Raw genomic sequence first — 16,939 nt, forward strand, 5'->3', positions numbered from 1 at the left:
TTTAGCAGTGTGGGGTGAGTCCTGGCAAGGAAAATCTTTCCTCTAATGCAGATCAGCAATGTATCTGTAACTAAAATCTTATAGAATTGCCCGGGGGTCCTTGAGAAGTTCAGAGACTTATCCATGGCCACACAGCTGGTATGTGTCAGAGACAGGTCTTCTGGACTCCAAAGCTGGTCCTCCACTCCCTACATCACACTGCCTCTTACATTGTTGTAAATTCAAATCTTAGAAGAGCTTCAGAGAGTGCAAACGGCACAGTCTTTGGAATCAAAGGACTTGGGTTTAAATTCCCCTCCTGACACTTCCTATCTGTGTCACCTTGGACATTTGTCCAAGTGATTTCATTTCACCTTCATGGGTCTCAGTTTCCTTATCTGTTGCAATCACTGGTCTCTGAGGCCCTTTACAGCTCTAGAGCTATCACCATAAGATCCCTAGAATTTCAGGGGGAAAATAACAATAACAACAATGAGAAAAAAAACACCTTTCTTTTCTCCAAGTAAGAGAGAAATATTCTTTGACGTTGCTTTTACTACAGCATCAGCATTTTTGTGGCTGGATAGCTCCTTTGTGACCATGGCTAAGAGTAGACCATAAGAATGGATGTGCCTCAATCTACAATTTTGAGTCCATAATTACAGGATAATGAGTAAATCATGCTTCACCCTGACAATTACAGAGAGACCATGGACTTATGAGCAAAGAGTGACCAAGTGAGGCAACATCCATCTATCTCAGGCTGCCTAACTTGATGGCCTTTCTGGAGCAAGGGGAGAAAGAGGTTTGTCAAAGTGGAAAAGGTGCAGCAGAAAGGAAGCAGTATTGTAATAACAATAGCCAACATTTATACAGTGCTTTAAGATTTGCACAATGCTCTACAAACATTATCTTATTTGATTCTAACAACAACTCTGAGAAGTAGGGGCTGTTATTATCTTCATTTCATGGATAAGGAACCTGAGGCAGACAAGTTAACCTGTTCAGCTAGTAAGTATGTGAGGTGGGATTTGAACTCAGGTCTTCCTGATTCCAAGTTCAGTGCATTAGCCACTGTGTCACCTAGCTGCTACAGTGGGGGAAAAAAAGCACTGAAAGTAGAGTAAGAAGATAGTTCAAATAGTATCGTGGACAACATTCGTGCATCAACAGGGAAGTCACTTAACTATTCCAGGCCTCAATTTCCTGTCTGGAAAACAAAAGAAACAAAAGAAAACAAAAACTAACAAAACAAAAACAATGAAGGGGTTGGACCACATGACATCTGAGGTCCATAGGCTTGAGAAATGGAATGAGAAGCAGCAATTACGTCAATATAGCCAGAATGTAGAGTGTATATGAGGGAGTCATGTGATACAAGCCTGGAGGGAACTAAGTTGAAATACCAGATGGGGGAACTTTCTTCGATCCAAGAAGTAACAGGAAGGCAGGGAAGATTCTTAAGCATGAAAGTGACATGGTCAGTCCCATTCTTTATGAATATTATTTGGACAGTTGTATCAAAGCGAGCAGTGGAAGGGGGCTCTCCTCTCCCTCTTCCATAAGAGGGAAGAAAATTAATTTGATTAGGCTTTGCCTTCAGGGGGATCAAAATTGACTTTCAAAGAAGTTGTTTAATAGAGAAATTAGACTAATCAAATGGTCAAGACCCTGGTCAAGACCCAGAGAAACATAGGCCAGGAAGGGGTCTTTCATTTTTACCAACTACAAGCCCAACACATCAGGTTTGCATTCTTTCATCTCTGCTGATCTGTTGAGTATCATAATCATGTACCAAAATGTGGTCAATGAGATGATACATAAAATGAGGATAATTAATAGTATCTACCTCATATGGTTGTTATGAGGGTCCAATAAGATAATGTGGATAAAGTACTTTGCAAAGTATAAAATGCTACATAAATGTGAGCTATTGTTGTGATGATGATGATGATGATGATGATGATGATGGTGATGATGAAGGGGCTTGTACAGATACAGGTTAGATTAGATAATCTGTGAGGTCCCTTTTAGTTTTGAGATTATGGGATTCTGAGCCACATCTCTGTCCAGTGCTATTCTCTACTCATTAGAGTCTACTATACACACTTAGAGAGGTTATATTCCATTAAAAAAACAACTGAAAACAACAAAAATATTTCATGAGGTCAGGTCAACAATCCACCCAACCTATTAATTTCTTTTTGAGAGTGGTACTAAGGACAATTGGGAGGAGAGAAGCCCCGGTAGCTTCTTTCCATGCTGTCATTCTCAGGTGTTAAGGATATACCCTGAATATCCTTCATTTCTCCTCAATTTTCCTTCACTGATTATCTGTGATCTGATTGCCTATGGACAATGAGCCTGAAGTAACAACTCTATCATAGCCGTAAGTATCCTTACATGTTTTTGTTTAATCTGTGCTTTCACTCACTCTTCTTACCACTCTTGGCTGAAGGGAAAATTATTATTCAGGGGAAAAAGACATATTATTCACATCACCAGATTCTTTTCCATTGTTATCTTTTCCATGCCATAGGAAAGATAGTGAAAAGAAAAAAACCCAAATGAATTCTATGCCTCACTTTTCTTTTGTGAGGGGAAAATTAGAAAGATCACCATGATATATAATCTCCCTGTCTCAAAAGATGTATGAAGCTGAATTAAGACCAAAATCATAGTGGCATGTCAATGGATTCGTTCTAATGATGTTAACATCTGAGCAAAAACAGAGATTGGAACAAAATCTATCTATACATGTGACAAATCATTGTAAGAAGAAAAAGTAGCCTACCAAGTTATTTTATTCCTATTACAATGTGAATGTTTGAATATCCCAGTCTTTATTCCAATGGTAAAATAGTGATCTGCAATCTCTCAGAATTTTGACACTCCATTGGTTAGATTTTGCAATATAGCCTCATTACACAAAAGACACAATTATGGCAATAATCCTAATGAAGACAACTCCAAAGGACAATAGAATATAGATCAAATGCTGGTATCAATAGCCAATGTGTGTTAGAATACATTTTCTCTTCTCAGTAGAGAGGTAGTAGACTATGGGAACAGAATGTTGTATACTCCTTTTAAGTCTCAGCATCATATACTTTTGCTTAACTCTGTTTTTTTTTTAATAAAGGAGGTCACATCAAAAGAGTTATTAAAATGTGTTTATGGTATTTAAAAGCATTAATAAAACATTTTAAGGAATATCCTCAAATACTATAGGAAAATTAATGACAAAAGGTAAGGTCCCACATACACCAAAATATTTATAGCAGTACTTTTTAGAGTAGGAAAAAGCTGGACACAAAGGAGATGCATATCAACCAAGGAATGACTAAAATCTTGTGATACATGAATGTAACAGAATCTTACTTTGTCATAAGAAATGAGGGAAAGGATCAATATAGAGAAGAATTGGATGATTGTATGAGCTGATGCAAAATAAGGTAAGTAGAATGTAGAAAACAACATATACAATGACTACAAGTATGTAAACGTAAAGAACAATAAGAAAACAATTGAAACTGAAAGCAGCGAAATTATAATGACCAAACGTGTCCCCCAAAGAAATGAAGAAACACCTCCTCACCCATCCCCTACTTCTTTGTATAGGTGGGGGACAAGGGTTATGGAACGTTGCAAATAACCTCAGACTTCTCCTATAATTTAGCTTTGCCAATTTTTTTTTCTGCCTCTTATTAATTCTTTGCCGTACTTTTATGGTTCTTTGGGAGGAGAAAGGGAAACATTGGGAAATGTAGGTGATATAAAAAAAGCTAACAACAAAAATTTATTGACAAATGACAATGAATAAGCTTGGCTTCAAAGAAAAGATATAAGAAGGTACTCCCCCTGCTTCTTTGAGGAGGTTGGGCTGTGGGACACGGTGTATTAATTTACATTTTTATATTTTTATTTGGTTAGCTTTGCTGAAGTACTTCCCCCTCTTTTAAGATTCTTTGTTACAATAGGTAGCTCCTTTATTATAATAGATGGGGGGGAGAAGGGGAAAAGAGAATAAGGCAAATGAAAGTGACGTGAAAAACAAAAGGATATCAATAAAATTTAAAACAAAATACAACTTCTCCCACTCTACAAGTGCTGTATGGCAAATATTTATTTACTTTGCAAATCAAAATTATCTAAGATTCATTTAGTATTGAGACTTTCTTGACAAGTACATCACTGTTTTTGAGTTAAGTGAAGTGTCCTTGAGCTGTAGATTTGTAAAGCAGAGTTCTAAATACCACCTGGTAAAACAGAAATTCACCTTTTTGATCTAGTACGCTGATAACAGAAGCCTTAAATCCCAAACAAGGCACATACCATTACCATTCTCAAAATGCATTGACATTGTCAATCACAAAGAAGTAGTTGGAAATAGTTTTTGTTACCTTATTATGTTACCTTCTTATAGGATACTGGGGCCTGGAAGCATATTTTATCCCTGCTGTTGTGTACAGTTTAGGGCAAAAGCTGATCAGATTAGAACTTATTGTAATGATTTTCAGAAACCATTGAGACTCAAATAGATGGCTAGATTTATTTTCATTGATGAACTTGTGGACAGAGCATTAATGGATAGTTGAAAGCCACACCATTCTTAGTCACCGATCTTGATCTAGTTAACTGATGGCCGTGTCTAGAGGTGCTGCTTCTGGCCTCCTGAATGGAGTGAAGCAAAACAAGAGCAATATAACACATTTATACATAGCTGCAACCAGAGGGGGTTGACTAAAGTTTTACCCCAGGTTGCTTAAATTTAGAGGGTGTTAACACAATTTGCTATCCTACAGTAGTGTAATACCTAGTTAGTAATAATGATTAGTTAGAAATAAGACACTACCAGTTGGCTCCAGGTAAGGCCCTTCCCAGTCTGGGCACATTTTTTGTCTGTTGCTTTAGAACAGACATCACTACTTGTGGCTCTGTATTTATACAGCACTTTTAGGTTTTTGAAGTAGTATGTAAGTGGGCTCCTATTTGGAACTGCATCCCTGACTTCATGGTCACAACCACTGTGTTTTGACCAATGGCTTCCCAGCATGACATTCCAGCGTGGTCACTGACAGTGTTTTATGATGCAACACTAAGCTAGGCAGCTGGCCATCACCCAGTGGGTGCCATGTCTTTTCTCCTGCAGCATCTGAAAGAAACATTAGAGGTCCCATAGGTGGCAGTGAGACAGGTGAGACATCTTACCTGACAGGCATTGTACAGGAGCTGGTGTTCAAACTTCTTGATCCCCAGGATATTCTGAAACATCTCATAGAGCTGCTCCTTGCTTAGGATTAGCTCAGAGGCCGCACTGGCAGTCATTCTGGCTTGTTGCTTCCGGGGGTCTTCCTCTCCACGGTAAATAGCATCAAATTTAGCCATCCAGGAGCTTAACACTGTCTCCTTGCTGAGGCCATCAATCTCTGGAAGGCTACGCACCCTCTTTTCTATGTGCTTCTTGAAGACCTCCCTAGAGTCATTGGCTGAGCACCCGCCACTCTGTACCATCCGGGCCACTCGGTCACTTTTAAGGAACACCTATAGGGAAGGGAAGAGGGCAAACATTCAGTTAGGATTTCATCATGTTCTTGGAGGATTACCTGAGTCTGTTCTGAAGGAGAAAGCTCTCGGTTTGTTTCTCCATACTTTGGGCTTCAAGCCCAAATTTTCCATTTCATGCATTTCACTGCCTACCTACTGCCAAAGACTCCTCAGGTTACATATGTAACATGGGTTTGGAGTGGAAGGCAAACCAGGAGGCATCCTATGAGGAAACATCTGATACTCGTGTGTCATGGTTATACCTCTGAAGGCACAAAATATTCTTCAGGAGACAAGATCAAAGGTGAACTCCTCCAGAGAGTTTCAGCACATGCTTACTCCTACGCATGAGCATGCGAATCTGTCTTAGCTCCAGCCTATCACTGCCTTACCAGGCATTTTTCTAAGGTAAGATTTCTCAACCTCTGTTGTAGCTCATGCACCTCTGATGTCTGATGAAGCTCATAGAACCCTTCTCAGACTTTGGAGTTTGATTTTAAATCAGTTACAGAGAAGGACCATAGCATGAATCCCCAGTGGGCCATATTCAACCTGTATAGCCAAAGGTTTCATTGGAAAACCTTCAATCCTCAACACAAATGGATTCTCCATTTAACAACCACAAAACACATTCCATAGCCCAGGCCTTTTGGCAGATGCTTCTAGAACTAAGGACTGAAGGGAGTTAGAAGAATAAGGAAGAAGGAAAAATTCAGAAAGGGGATTTTCCTGTCTCTTTCCTTAGAGACCATCTCTAAGCTGAGTTTAAAACCTCCTTCAGATACTGACTAGCTGTGTGACCCTAGGCAAATTGCTTGACCTCTCCAATCCTCATTTTTGCTCATTTATAAAAATGAAAGGGTTGGACTCAATGATGTTTAAGGTCCTTCCAAGATCTAAATCTATGATCATTCCTTCCCTCTGCCACTCTTTTCTGTTATTCATCTCTCAGTAAGGTCTAAGTAATCTTGATCTTGAAGCTATGGTTTGATTGAAAATATAGGGAAGGTCTGTCTGATATTAGAACTTCTGTCAAGTCAAGTCTGCAAGCCTTTATTAAGTGCCAACTGTTTGTTAAGCTCTGTGCTAAGTATTGGGATATATAGAGTATCAGTTGGGAATAATCAACAAAGGGAAGGCACTAGGAGTAAGGGGGTTGTGGTGTTAGAAAAGATATCTTGTAGAAGGGAGGATTTTAGCCTAGACTTAAAGGAAAATAAGAAAGCTAAGAGGTGTCTATTCCTGGACCCCATGGTACAGGGATCAGGAGAAGACAGGGATAGTAAGGTGTATGAAGACTAGAAAGAGAGGCAGGGGCTGGATTCTGAAGGCCTCTAAAAGCAAAACAGAGGGTTTAATTCTAGAGGTAATAGGGAACCATTTGAGTTGATTGAATGGAGAGGTAACATGATCAGCTTTGACCTTTAAGAAGATAAATTTGACAAGTGAATACAGTATGGAATAGAGTGGGGATGAACTTGAGAAAGGGAAAGAAACCAGCAAATGACAGCAAGAAAGCAGGCATGAGGTGATGAGGGCCTGTAGTAGGATGGGGACAGTGTCAGAGGAGAGATGTGAGAGATGCTACAGAGGTAGAATCAACAGGCCTTGAGGTCTATGAGCCGTACAGTTTGAGATGTCCAATAAGCAGCTGGAGGTGCTAAATTGCAGGTCAGAGGAGAGATTAGGGATGGACAAATACAGCTGAGAATCATCTACAGAGACAACTGAATCAATGGGAGCTGATGAGATCATCAACTGAAATCATATAGAGAGGGAAGAGAGGCAGGCCCAGGAGTTCCTTAGGGAAACCCAAGGTCATCTGGTGTGAATTGGATCAAGATCAAGTGAAGGAGACTGAAAAAGACCATTGATAGACCTAGGAGGAGAATCAGAAGAGAAGAGCGTCACAGAAATGAAGAAGGAATCGAACATCAAGGAGCAGGCCATTGATAGGTTCAAAGGCTACAGAGAGGTCGAGATGGATGAGAATTGAAAAGAGGTCATTAGATTTAGCAATCAAGAGATCACTGGTGACTTTGGAGAGAGGTTTCTATCGAATAATGAAGTTGGAATGCAAACTAAAAAGAGTTAAGAAGAGAGTGAGAGGAAAAAGAAGCGGTGGCACCTATTATAGTCATCCTTCTCAATGAGTTTAGTCACAAAAGGCAAGAGAGAGATGGGATGACTGTTAGTGGTGGTTTGTTTATGGATGGGGGAGATCTGTGAAGGCACCATGGGTGGTAGATGGAATCCAAGGAGGCAGAAACAAGGAAGTCCTTTCAAAAGCACATGCACACATAAATTGTAGCCATATTAGTTTGAGACACACAGGCAACTAAATTAGTCAGGATGAGAAGATCTGCAAGCACAGAGACTAAGGTAACAAAGGACGGAGGGAAACGGGAAAGACGAAGCATCAAGAAGAGGCCAGCCAGCCAAGAGGAGAGACATGGGTTGTGGGAAATTTATTTGCTATGTCTGTCATCTGCTTTGGGTCTTTGGACTCTCAGACAGTGAGTAGTGTCTGTTCTGTCCTCACGTGGTAAGGAATACAATGGATAAGTACTAATGCATTTCTGCTCTTTTTCTAAAACAACCTTTGAAATCCATTTGTTCTGGGAAAATGATTCAGGGTCTTTGTGAATAAACCTGGAGGTTTAGACCCCAGGCAGAGGCCCCATCTTAGTCATAAATCACTTGTATTCACTGTCAATTTCCAGGCAGATCATAAATAAGGGAGGTACACACATGGATATATACATACACACATATATATATGTGTGTGTGCATGTGTGTGTGTGTGTATTTACATATATATACACACACAGAGATACACACATTACATATGCACAGACACATGCACACATGCATGCAAACACACACATATTTACCCATGTGGGAATTGTGGAGGGCAGTCAATTCAGCTCCTCCACCCTATCAATCAGTGCTGCCCTCCATCAACAGCAGTAAAATGAAGGAGAAGTATAGATTTTATTGGATAGGAAATGAGATAAAAAGGGTTGTCATTATCTTTTAAAAAGCCTGGCTGTCAGTGATCTTGTAGGAATGATGGTGAAGGGGAGAGGAGATGATGGACTGGAGATGGGCAGATGTCTTAACTATCCATAGGGGGAAAAAGAGGTCAATTCCTGGTAAAATTCTAGACTGGATTTTGAAAGGGATGGGCTTAGGAGCACTTAAAGAGGGAGGAGGTAATTATTCAAAGCTGGTATGACTTCATTAAGAACAAGTCATTCCAGACTGACTCGTTTTCTTTTTTGACAGGGTTATTAGAGGAAGAGATCAGAGAATGTTATGTAACACTAGAGCTGGATTTCAGCAAGGCACTTCATAAGGTCCCCCCCAATATCATCTTGGACAAGATGGAAAGATATGGATTCGATGATGGCACTCATAAGTGGGTTTAGAATTGGCTTACTGAATGGCCTTGATGAGCATTGATTAATAGCTGTATGTCAAACGAGATGGAGGTTTCTGGAGAAGTGCTCCATCCTTACCCCTGTTCTGTTCAACATTTTTTTGTAATGACTTGAATAAATGCATAGAGGGCATGGATATCAAATTTGCTAATGACATGGAATTGAAGGTAATAGTTTACATGCTGGATGTCATGGGGGATCTAAAATAAGATATCCAAACTTTGGAACAAGGGGGCTGAAACTAACAAGATGAAATTTAATGGGGATAAGTGTGACGTCTTGTACTGGGGTAAAAAAAATCTGCAAAACTTCAGAGCAGGCGGCTAGAAAGCATTTGTGAAAGTGAGCTAGGGTTTCTAGCAGAATGGTGCTTTCATACCTGTTATCAGTGGGATGTGGAAAGCAGAAAATTGAGTGCAAAGTGCAGTCATCTGTAAAGTGTGTTGTGAGGTCCAGAGGCTGTCAGTGAAGACTCAGTTAAGCCATGGGCTTGGACCATGGCACCCCATACTTTAATCTGTATTTGGAATGATGGATGGTATATTTGTCCTCTCCTGCATTCTGTCTTGTAGTAACAACTGATTTACATATCCTCTTATTTATAAGCCTATGCTTACTATGATTAGCTTCTATTCTCCTATACTTATGTAGGGTAAAAACAGCAACAACCACCACAACAACCACACACTTTTATTTTGTACAGCTTAGTGATTGTGTCTATGCCCAGAGAAAATCAGGAGAGAAGCCCACCCCTTCTGACGGCCCTAGGGATTGTTTCATATGATGAATATGGGCCTATTATACAATTACCAAGAAGTCGTATGACTCTGGATGGAGAGCTCCTGGAAGCCTGACCGACTGGATCTCTATCACAAGAGACATGGACTAGCTAAAACTGTCCTTGGGGTCACTTCTTTATCCTTGTGATTCAGGAAAGGGGGGCTCCCTCATTCCTGACCTTTGGCTATAAAACGTATGGGACTTCCCTCCCTCCCATTGGACAAGCCTGCTGTATTCCCTGGAGTCAAGGAGCCTGGAATTTGGGGCATGGCCACGTAATTGATGGCACTTAAATAGTCTCCCCTCTTTACTAGCCCTGGTAAATGTCTTGACCTGTGTGGATGTGCCAACTAGCTCATTTCCTTGAAGCTTGAGAGAACCTGGTCTCATGGACTAGGCAGAGTTATGAGTATAGTCTCACTGGTCAGAACACATCTGGAGTCCTGGGGCCAGTTGAGGGCACCACTTTTATAAGCAACATTGAGAACTGATGCATATCCAGAGAAGGATGATCAAACTAATGAGAAGACCAGAAATAAGGCCATTGACTGTGTTGATTAAAAAAAAAACCACAAGGATCTTTAGCCTGGAGATTACTTGGCATCTGCATGGGGGCTGATAGTGGGGGGCATGGCAGAGATGGAAAAGTAGAAATGTAAATATTACAAAGCACTTTTCATACAACTCTATGAGATAGGTAATGCAAGAAATATCTCTATTTTTTTTTAAACCACATTCATGAAGGATCAATGATTTGTTCAGAATAGGAAAGTCCTAACATGAGGACAGACACACAGAAGTCCTAGAGCACAGAGATGAGACTTACCTGGAATCCCACAGCAAGTCAATGTCAGGGTTGGTATTTAAAACCCAGCTTTGCCTAACTCCAAGCCAACCATCCCATCTTGAGTGCCAAGTTTTCTCTACCTGCTTTTACAGGTAAGAAAACTCCATGAAATGTTGAGAGGCTTGCCCAAGTCCCCCAGCTAGAAAATGGAGTTGCTATATGAATTCAGGCTTCCTGACTTCAAACTATAACTACCACATGTCACACTTCTCACTACCCCACACCGCAATCAAACCTATTTTATCAATCACTGTATGCCCAGCACTGTACTAAGTAGTAGAGAAAGAGAGGAAAAAGTAAAAGTAGTTCCTACTCTCAGGGAGCTTACATTTTCATGGGGGAGACAAAAACAAGTACCCCTGTTAACATGGTGATTAAACTTTTACAAATCATTAAAAAAAACCACATTATTAGCACCACTAAGGAAATAGTGGTATTGCTGATATCCTAATGTCCCAGAGGAATCTGACTGAGATGGGGGGAAATCACTGCACTTGGGTTTTAGTGGCTGAGAATGTTCTTGAGTAAAGACCATCCTTGTCTCTCAAAACAGTTAAGAAATTCTAATCAGTTCCAGGTATCAGCCAGAGCAATCTAGACAGCATTATACATGAAGAACAGGCATTTCTACAATAATAATAGCAAGCAAAGAGAGCACTTTAAAGTATGCAAAGCACTCTTCAGCTATTATCTCATTTGATTCTCATAACAACCCTATGAGGTGCACTTACTACTAATTCCATTTTATAGATGAGGAAACGAGGCTTGGAGATTAAATGGATTTGGCCATTTGGGGCCTAGTCTCCAGGGTTACGTGACTAGTGAGTCAGGATTTGTGCCAAAGGTTTTTGTCCTCCATGTCCAGGCTTTTATTGACTAGCCATGCTGAGTGTGAAAAGCATGAATGTTACCTTCTTTGGGCCACACCACAAGGTAGGTAGGTAATACGGGAATTTTGGTTTGAGTCAGGTTTTGGCCTTGCTACTCGTGGGAACTGGCTTCACTGTGATGGTCTTCAAATAATACGTCTGCAATCTGGGATCCAGCAGTAAGTGCTCTAAGTGATCCACCGACATTTTCCTAATACCAGACAGAGGCAAGTTTTCCATATGTTTATTCTAGATAATAAGGTGACTTCCCAGTCTTCCTCTGGGGGAGAGGGGGATAATTACGACTTGTCACAAGGAGAAGAAATCTCAGGATGAGATGGAGACACAGGATGTCATTCCTCTTCTCAAGAAGTTATTGCCTCCAGGACCAAACACCAAATCTTCTGTTTAGTGTTGAAAGCCCTTCGTAATTGGGCCTTCTCTCTACCTTGCCAGTCTTCTTACACCTCACTCTCCAACACGTATTCTTCAATCCAGTGACACTGGCCTCCTTGTTGTTCCTTGAAGAAGACACTCCATTTCTTGGTTCCTGACATTTTCTTTGGCTGTCCCTCATGCATGGAATGTTCTACCTCTTCATCTCTGCCTCCTGGCTTTCCTGGTTTCCTCCAAGTCTCAGCTAAAATCCTACATTCTACAGCAAGCCTCCCCAGTCTCTCTTCATTCAAATGCCTTCTCTCAGTTGATTATTTTTGAATTTTCCTGCGTATATTTTCTTTGCACATATTTGCTTTTTGTCTCCCACATTAGATTATTTGCTTCTTGAGTACAGCTGCTGTCTTTTGCCTCTTTTTGTATCCCCAGAGCTTAGCACAGTGCAAGGCACACAGTAGGTGTTCAATAAATGTTTATTGACCGACTGATAGCATGCTCTGCTTTTCATGGTCCTTACTGAGGAACATAAGGTTAAAGGAATCACCACCATCAACAAACATTCATGAAATATTGACTCTGTCTGCTTTGACCTTGACTAGCTGGGTGATGATTTAAACTTTCTGAGTCTTAGTTTCTTTATCTGCAGAATGTTTATGCTTGGCACCTGACAGGGTTGTTGTGAGCAAAACGTTGTGTAAACATGAAGTTCTTGGATAAGGGGCAGTGTTTTATAATGGATAGAGAGAGAGCTGCTCGCAGAGTAAGGAAGACCAGAATACAAATCCTACTCTTGACCCCTAAAGTAGAAATCCTACCTTTGACTCCTAAAGATTGTGTGACCCTGAGCAAGTCTTTTAACCCCTGAATGTTCCCAGATAGCTCTCTAAGACTATAAGTTGCAGAGAAGGAGTTAGTAGAGGAAGCCCTTCACCTGGAGCTCCCTACGCCATTGGAATCAGAGTCATTTAAAACCTGCTGGTTGTTTTCAGAACGACTGTTATCTGGCAGCCCGTGCCAGTGAAATTGATTATTTGAATCTCTGTTAGACTTTACATTTACATCCTAACATTGAGAGGTAAGCCAAGCTTGGTAAAAATTAACCAAAAATTAATTAATTTTTTATTGGGTATGATCAGCTAAGTAATAGACAGTGGCAAGAACTTACCAATGCTTATCCCAGACATATGCAACACAGGGTTGGAATGAGTTTGGCCTATACTCATAGCACCCTTTCTTATTCTTTATCCCTGGTTACTTCCTCTGCCAATGCTCTCCTCTCACTGCCACCATATTATGATTTATCAATGGGAAAGAACTGATGGTTGTCATGGCATCATTGTTTCTGCTCACCCCTTCTCTACTATGTCAGGATGATGATGATGATAATCATAATAATAGCAAGTACATAGCACTGTAATATTTACAAAGCACTTTATATACATTGCATAATTGGATCTCCACACCAAACCTGTTGCTTTATAGATAAAGAAACTGAGACTGCAAGGGGTTAAAAGACTTGGCCAGGGAGGCCAAAATAGGAGTGGGAGTCATTCAGGGCAGCCCTTTGTCCTAACCTGGAAAGAGAACTGAAAAACTTTAGGGGGAGGGAAAAGTGGCTGTACTTTCCCATAGTCTGGATACATGCATGTGACTGAAGCCTCAGAGCTTCAAAAATCCAGGGGGTCAAAGGTCTATGCATTCTCTCCACTCCACAAATCCAGTATCCCAGAGATTAAAGGATTAATGAGCTGTCCAGCTTTATCTGCCAGTCCGCAATCAGCCCCACTGGCAGCTGATTAAAAGAAGTACTTGTGTTTCCATGATAAGAGCTGGGAGAGACCTCCCTCCTCAACCTCCAGGGCTCCTGGAATCCAAGCTCATCAGAGCTGAAAGAGGAGGGGTTACTGCTGTATGTGCAGAAGGGCTTAACAGCCTAGGTTTCTCACATGTGCTCACCTGTCATGAGGCAGGAGGAAAATATCAGCTTGTCATTAACTGAACCGGGAAAATGAGGTTCCTGCACTTAGGCACTACTGAAAATGAGCTCCTGGCTGCTTGGGAGGAGGCTACAGACGCGGCCTCTCATTTTTAACCTTAAAGCTTTGTAAATGAGGCGGCTCGTCTTCCTCTTTTGGTAAATCATACCTGTTTTCAGGAGCTAGGCCAGCCTCCATCAGGGCTGGATGTTAGAGGGGGACAGGAGGAGTACCAAAGTTTTACCTCTGGCTTTATAGGAGACAAGCAGGCTGAGAACCTGCGCCTTCTTTGTCCTGATCCATCCACACCCTTTTTTATTCCTTTGCAAAGCACAAAGTATTGGAAGAGTGGTTATCAGATAGTAAAAATTTGTGGGCTCCTTGCTGGAAACCATTCCAGGGCTTTTCTTCTTCCCTCTCACTAATGCTATCTTCCTGAGCAGCCCCTACTAGGCTTTACTACCTCTATGAATCTCACTGTTTCATCTGTCTATTGGATTGTAATGTATACACCTAAGTAGGAGCCCTTTAAAATAGAAACCTGTTCACAGGATTTTAGAGAACTAAAGGTGAGGGTCGAGAAAAAAATTCCTTCTTTGGTAAATGTGGCAAATAGTTCTCTAGCCTTTGCTTTGAAATCCCCAGTAAGGGTGGGTATCTGCTGCTTTCTGAGGGAGCCTATCCTATTTTAGGATATCTCCTCATTTTTAGGAAATGTCCTGGTGTCAAACAAACATTTCCATTCTTGAACCTGCCCCCCCATTGCTCTTGATTCTACCCCCAGGGCCAAATAGGGCAAGTGTAATCCCTCTTCTACACAACAGCCCTTCACAAATTTGAAAACAGCTAGCATGTCTTCCCTGAGTTTTTAAGCTAAACATTCTCAGGACCTTCAACAAAACTTCACCATTCTGGTTGGTCTCCTTTGGTTGTATTACAATTGAGCAACAGCCTTATTTAAATAATGTTCCCAGAACTGACCACACACTTAAGATGTGATCTGAGTAAGAATCAAAGCAAAGAACCTATTGCCTCCTTGTTTCTGGATGTCACTTCTAATGCAGCCAAAGCTTGCTGTATCTATTTTCACTGCTATATCATACTATGGGCTCACATTGGGCTTGCAGTCCACTAGAACCCCCAAATCATTTTCAAATGAATGACTATCTAATCACACCTCCTTTGTTTTATATTTGTGAAGTCATTGTTCAACACTCCCTAGTAGAATAAAAAACCAGACCTCCATTCCAAATGAATGTTCAACTTATAGTAAGCACTCAATAAAGCTTGTTAATTAAAGAGCAGACTCCTCAGAGTCAACATTTCTAGAGGATCCTCTACTTTTGATTTCTCCAAATCCTTAGGATATTAAGAGTCCACATTTATATAGTGCTTCAAGGCTGGCAAAACACTATATATTTTGTCATTGGATTAAAGGAGAAAGGGGGATAAAGACAGTAAGAGATGGTGAAGGACCTACGCTGACAATGAAATCTCTGTGCTTTTTAGGATAACTAAGCAGCCAGGTTCTTTGATCACAGCACTGCTACCTACTTATTACCATTCTTTCTTGGGAATCAACCAAATAACACCAAGGGATTGTGGCAGCAGCCACCTGCTTGACAATCTATTGAGAAAGGCTTCTAGACCTGGGGAAACTCAAGCTACTGCTGGGTGAGGAGGGCAGGAATCTTGATCTTTGACTGCTCAAGGTCTCCTCTGAGAAAAACAGCCACTGGCACCTCATGTTTTTTCTGATTGTTTCCCAAGCCTGGAACACTCTCCTTCCTTTGTTCTACTTACTGACCTCCCTGGCTTCTTTTAAGTCTCAACTAAAATTCCACCTTCTACAGGAATCCTCCCCCAATCCCTCCTAATTCTAGTGCCATTCCTCTTTTAATTACTTCTTATTTATCATGTACATGCCTTGCTTCATATATATATATTTGTTTGCATGTTGTCTCCCCCATTGGATTGTAAGCTCCCTGAGGGCAGGAACTGTCTTTTGCTTCTTTTTGTGTGCCTAATGCTTAGCACAGTGCCTGGCACACAGTAGGTAGTTAACAAATGTTTAGTGAATTGAATTCAACCAAGAAGGAAATTTGAGTGGTGGGAAAAAAAAAAGACAAGAAGAATAATAGGGATAGGAAGGTCTTTTCGTTATTTGGGTCCATTAATTAACATCAAAAGATAAAAAAATCTATCAGTGCACTAGCAGAGGCAGGATGTTGAATTGACTAAAGAGCCAGCCTCAAAGTCAAGAAAACCCTAGTTTGTGTCTTGCCTGTCACACATAGGGGCCCCCTGACTTTGGGGAAATCATTTAACCTTTCTGTATTCTGGGCATCTAAGACTATAAATTACAGAGAAGGTGACCTGCACTGGTAGAGAGTCTTTCCTCACTTGGAAGTTCTCTATACCCATGAAATTACAGGCCCAGGCCCTATCATGGATCTACCCATCTAACATGTAGTTGTCAGGGTTGCTTCCACTGAAATGCTTACCTGTGTACATGTTGATTGCTCTATAAAATGCAGGCTCCTAGAGGGCAGGAACTGCTTTGTTTTTGTCTCTGTAACCCCAGCCCCTAGCACAGTGCAGGGCACATGCTAGTGGCCTAAAAGTTGCTTGTGGAATGTAATCAAATGAAACCACTTTTAGAAATTGAAGACTCAAGACCCACAGAATCTGGAATGAAACTTGAATGCTGAGTAATCAATTCTGGAGCTAGGTAATTAAAATTTGACATGATTTTGTATTTTACACATAGTCCTGGTGGGTGTTACACATATCTTGCCATTAAATAGGCAGCAATTTCTCGATGCCTTGTTTCTCACTCCCCCAAATAGGAAGCAGTTCTGACTTCACCAACTATTACTGGAAAATATGAGCATCACTACAGACATAATGGCAATTTCCACAGGCTCATTAGCACATTGATGACTATTAATTTCTGAATTTAATTAATTGAGAGAAATGACACTTTCCTTTAATTTGTTTAATTACTCAAATGAGCTTTCTAATTAAGATTTACAATCAGCAAATTTATAAACTCTCCTGAATGAAATCAAACTCTGAGAACTTTTGAGAAAGACTTCTCTG

The 16,939-nt window shown here is 40.7% G+C and overlaps 1 protein-coding gene and 1 long non-coding RNA gene across 12 annotated transcripts in view; one reads left to right on the forward strand and one right to left on the reverse strand.

The window, feature by feature from the left end:
* CADPS (calcium dependent secretion activator) overlaps positions 1-16,939 on the reverse strand; it is a 572,571-nt gene that overhangs the window by 440,675 nt on the left and 114,957 nt on the right. For all 11 annotated transcript variants that reach the window (XM_078152119.1, XM_020976388.2, XM_020976394.2 and 8 more), the window contains exon 3: positions 5,191-5,523. In XM_078152119.1, the coding sequence (XP_078008245.1) occupies positions 5,191-5,523 (333 nt within the window). The remainder of the gene's footprint in view (positions 1-5,190; positions 5,524-16,939) is intronic.
* LOC110200990 (uncharacterized) overlaps positions 5,118-16,939 on the forward strand; it is a 61,960-nt gene continuing 50,138 nt past the window's right edge. The window contains exon 1 of the long non-coding RNA XR_002322357.1: positions 5,118-5,176. This is a non-coding gene — a long non-coding RNA (uncharacterized LOC110200990). The remainder of the gene's footprint in view (positions 5,177-16,939) is intronic.

This window comes from Phascolarctos cinereus, unplaced genomic scaffold (genome assembly GCF_003287225.1).
Source record: "Phascolarctos cinereus isolate Bilbo 61053 unplaced genomic scaffold, phaCin_HiC Scaffold_4;HRSCAF=312, whole genome shotgun sequence".
Classification (NCBI taxonomy): Eukaryota; Metazoa; Chordata; class Mammalia; order Diprotodontia; family Phascolarctidae; genus Phascolarctos; species Phascolarctos cinereus.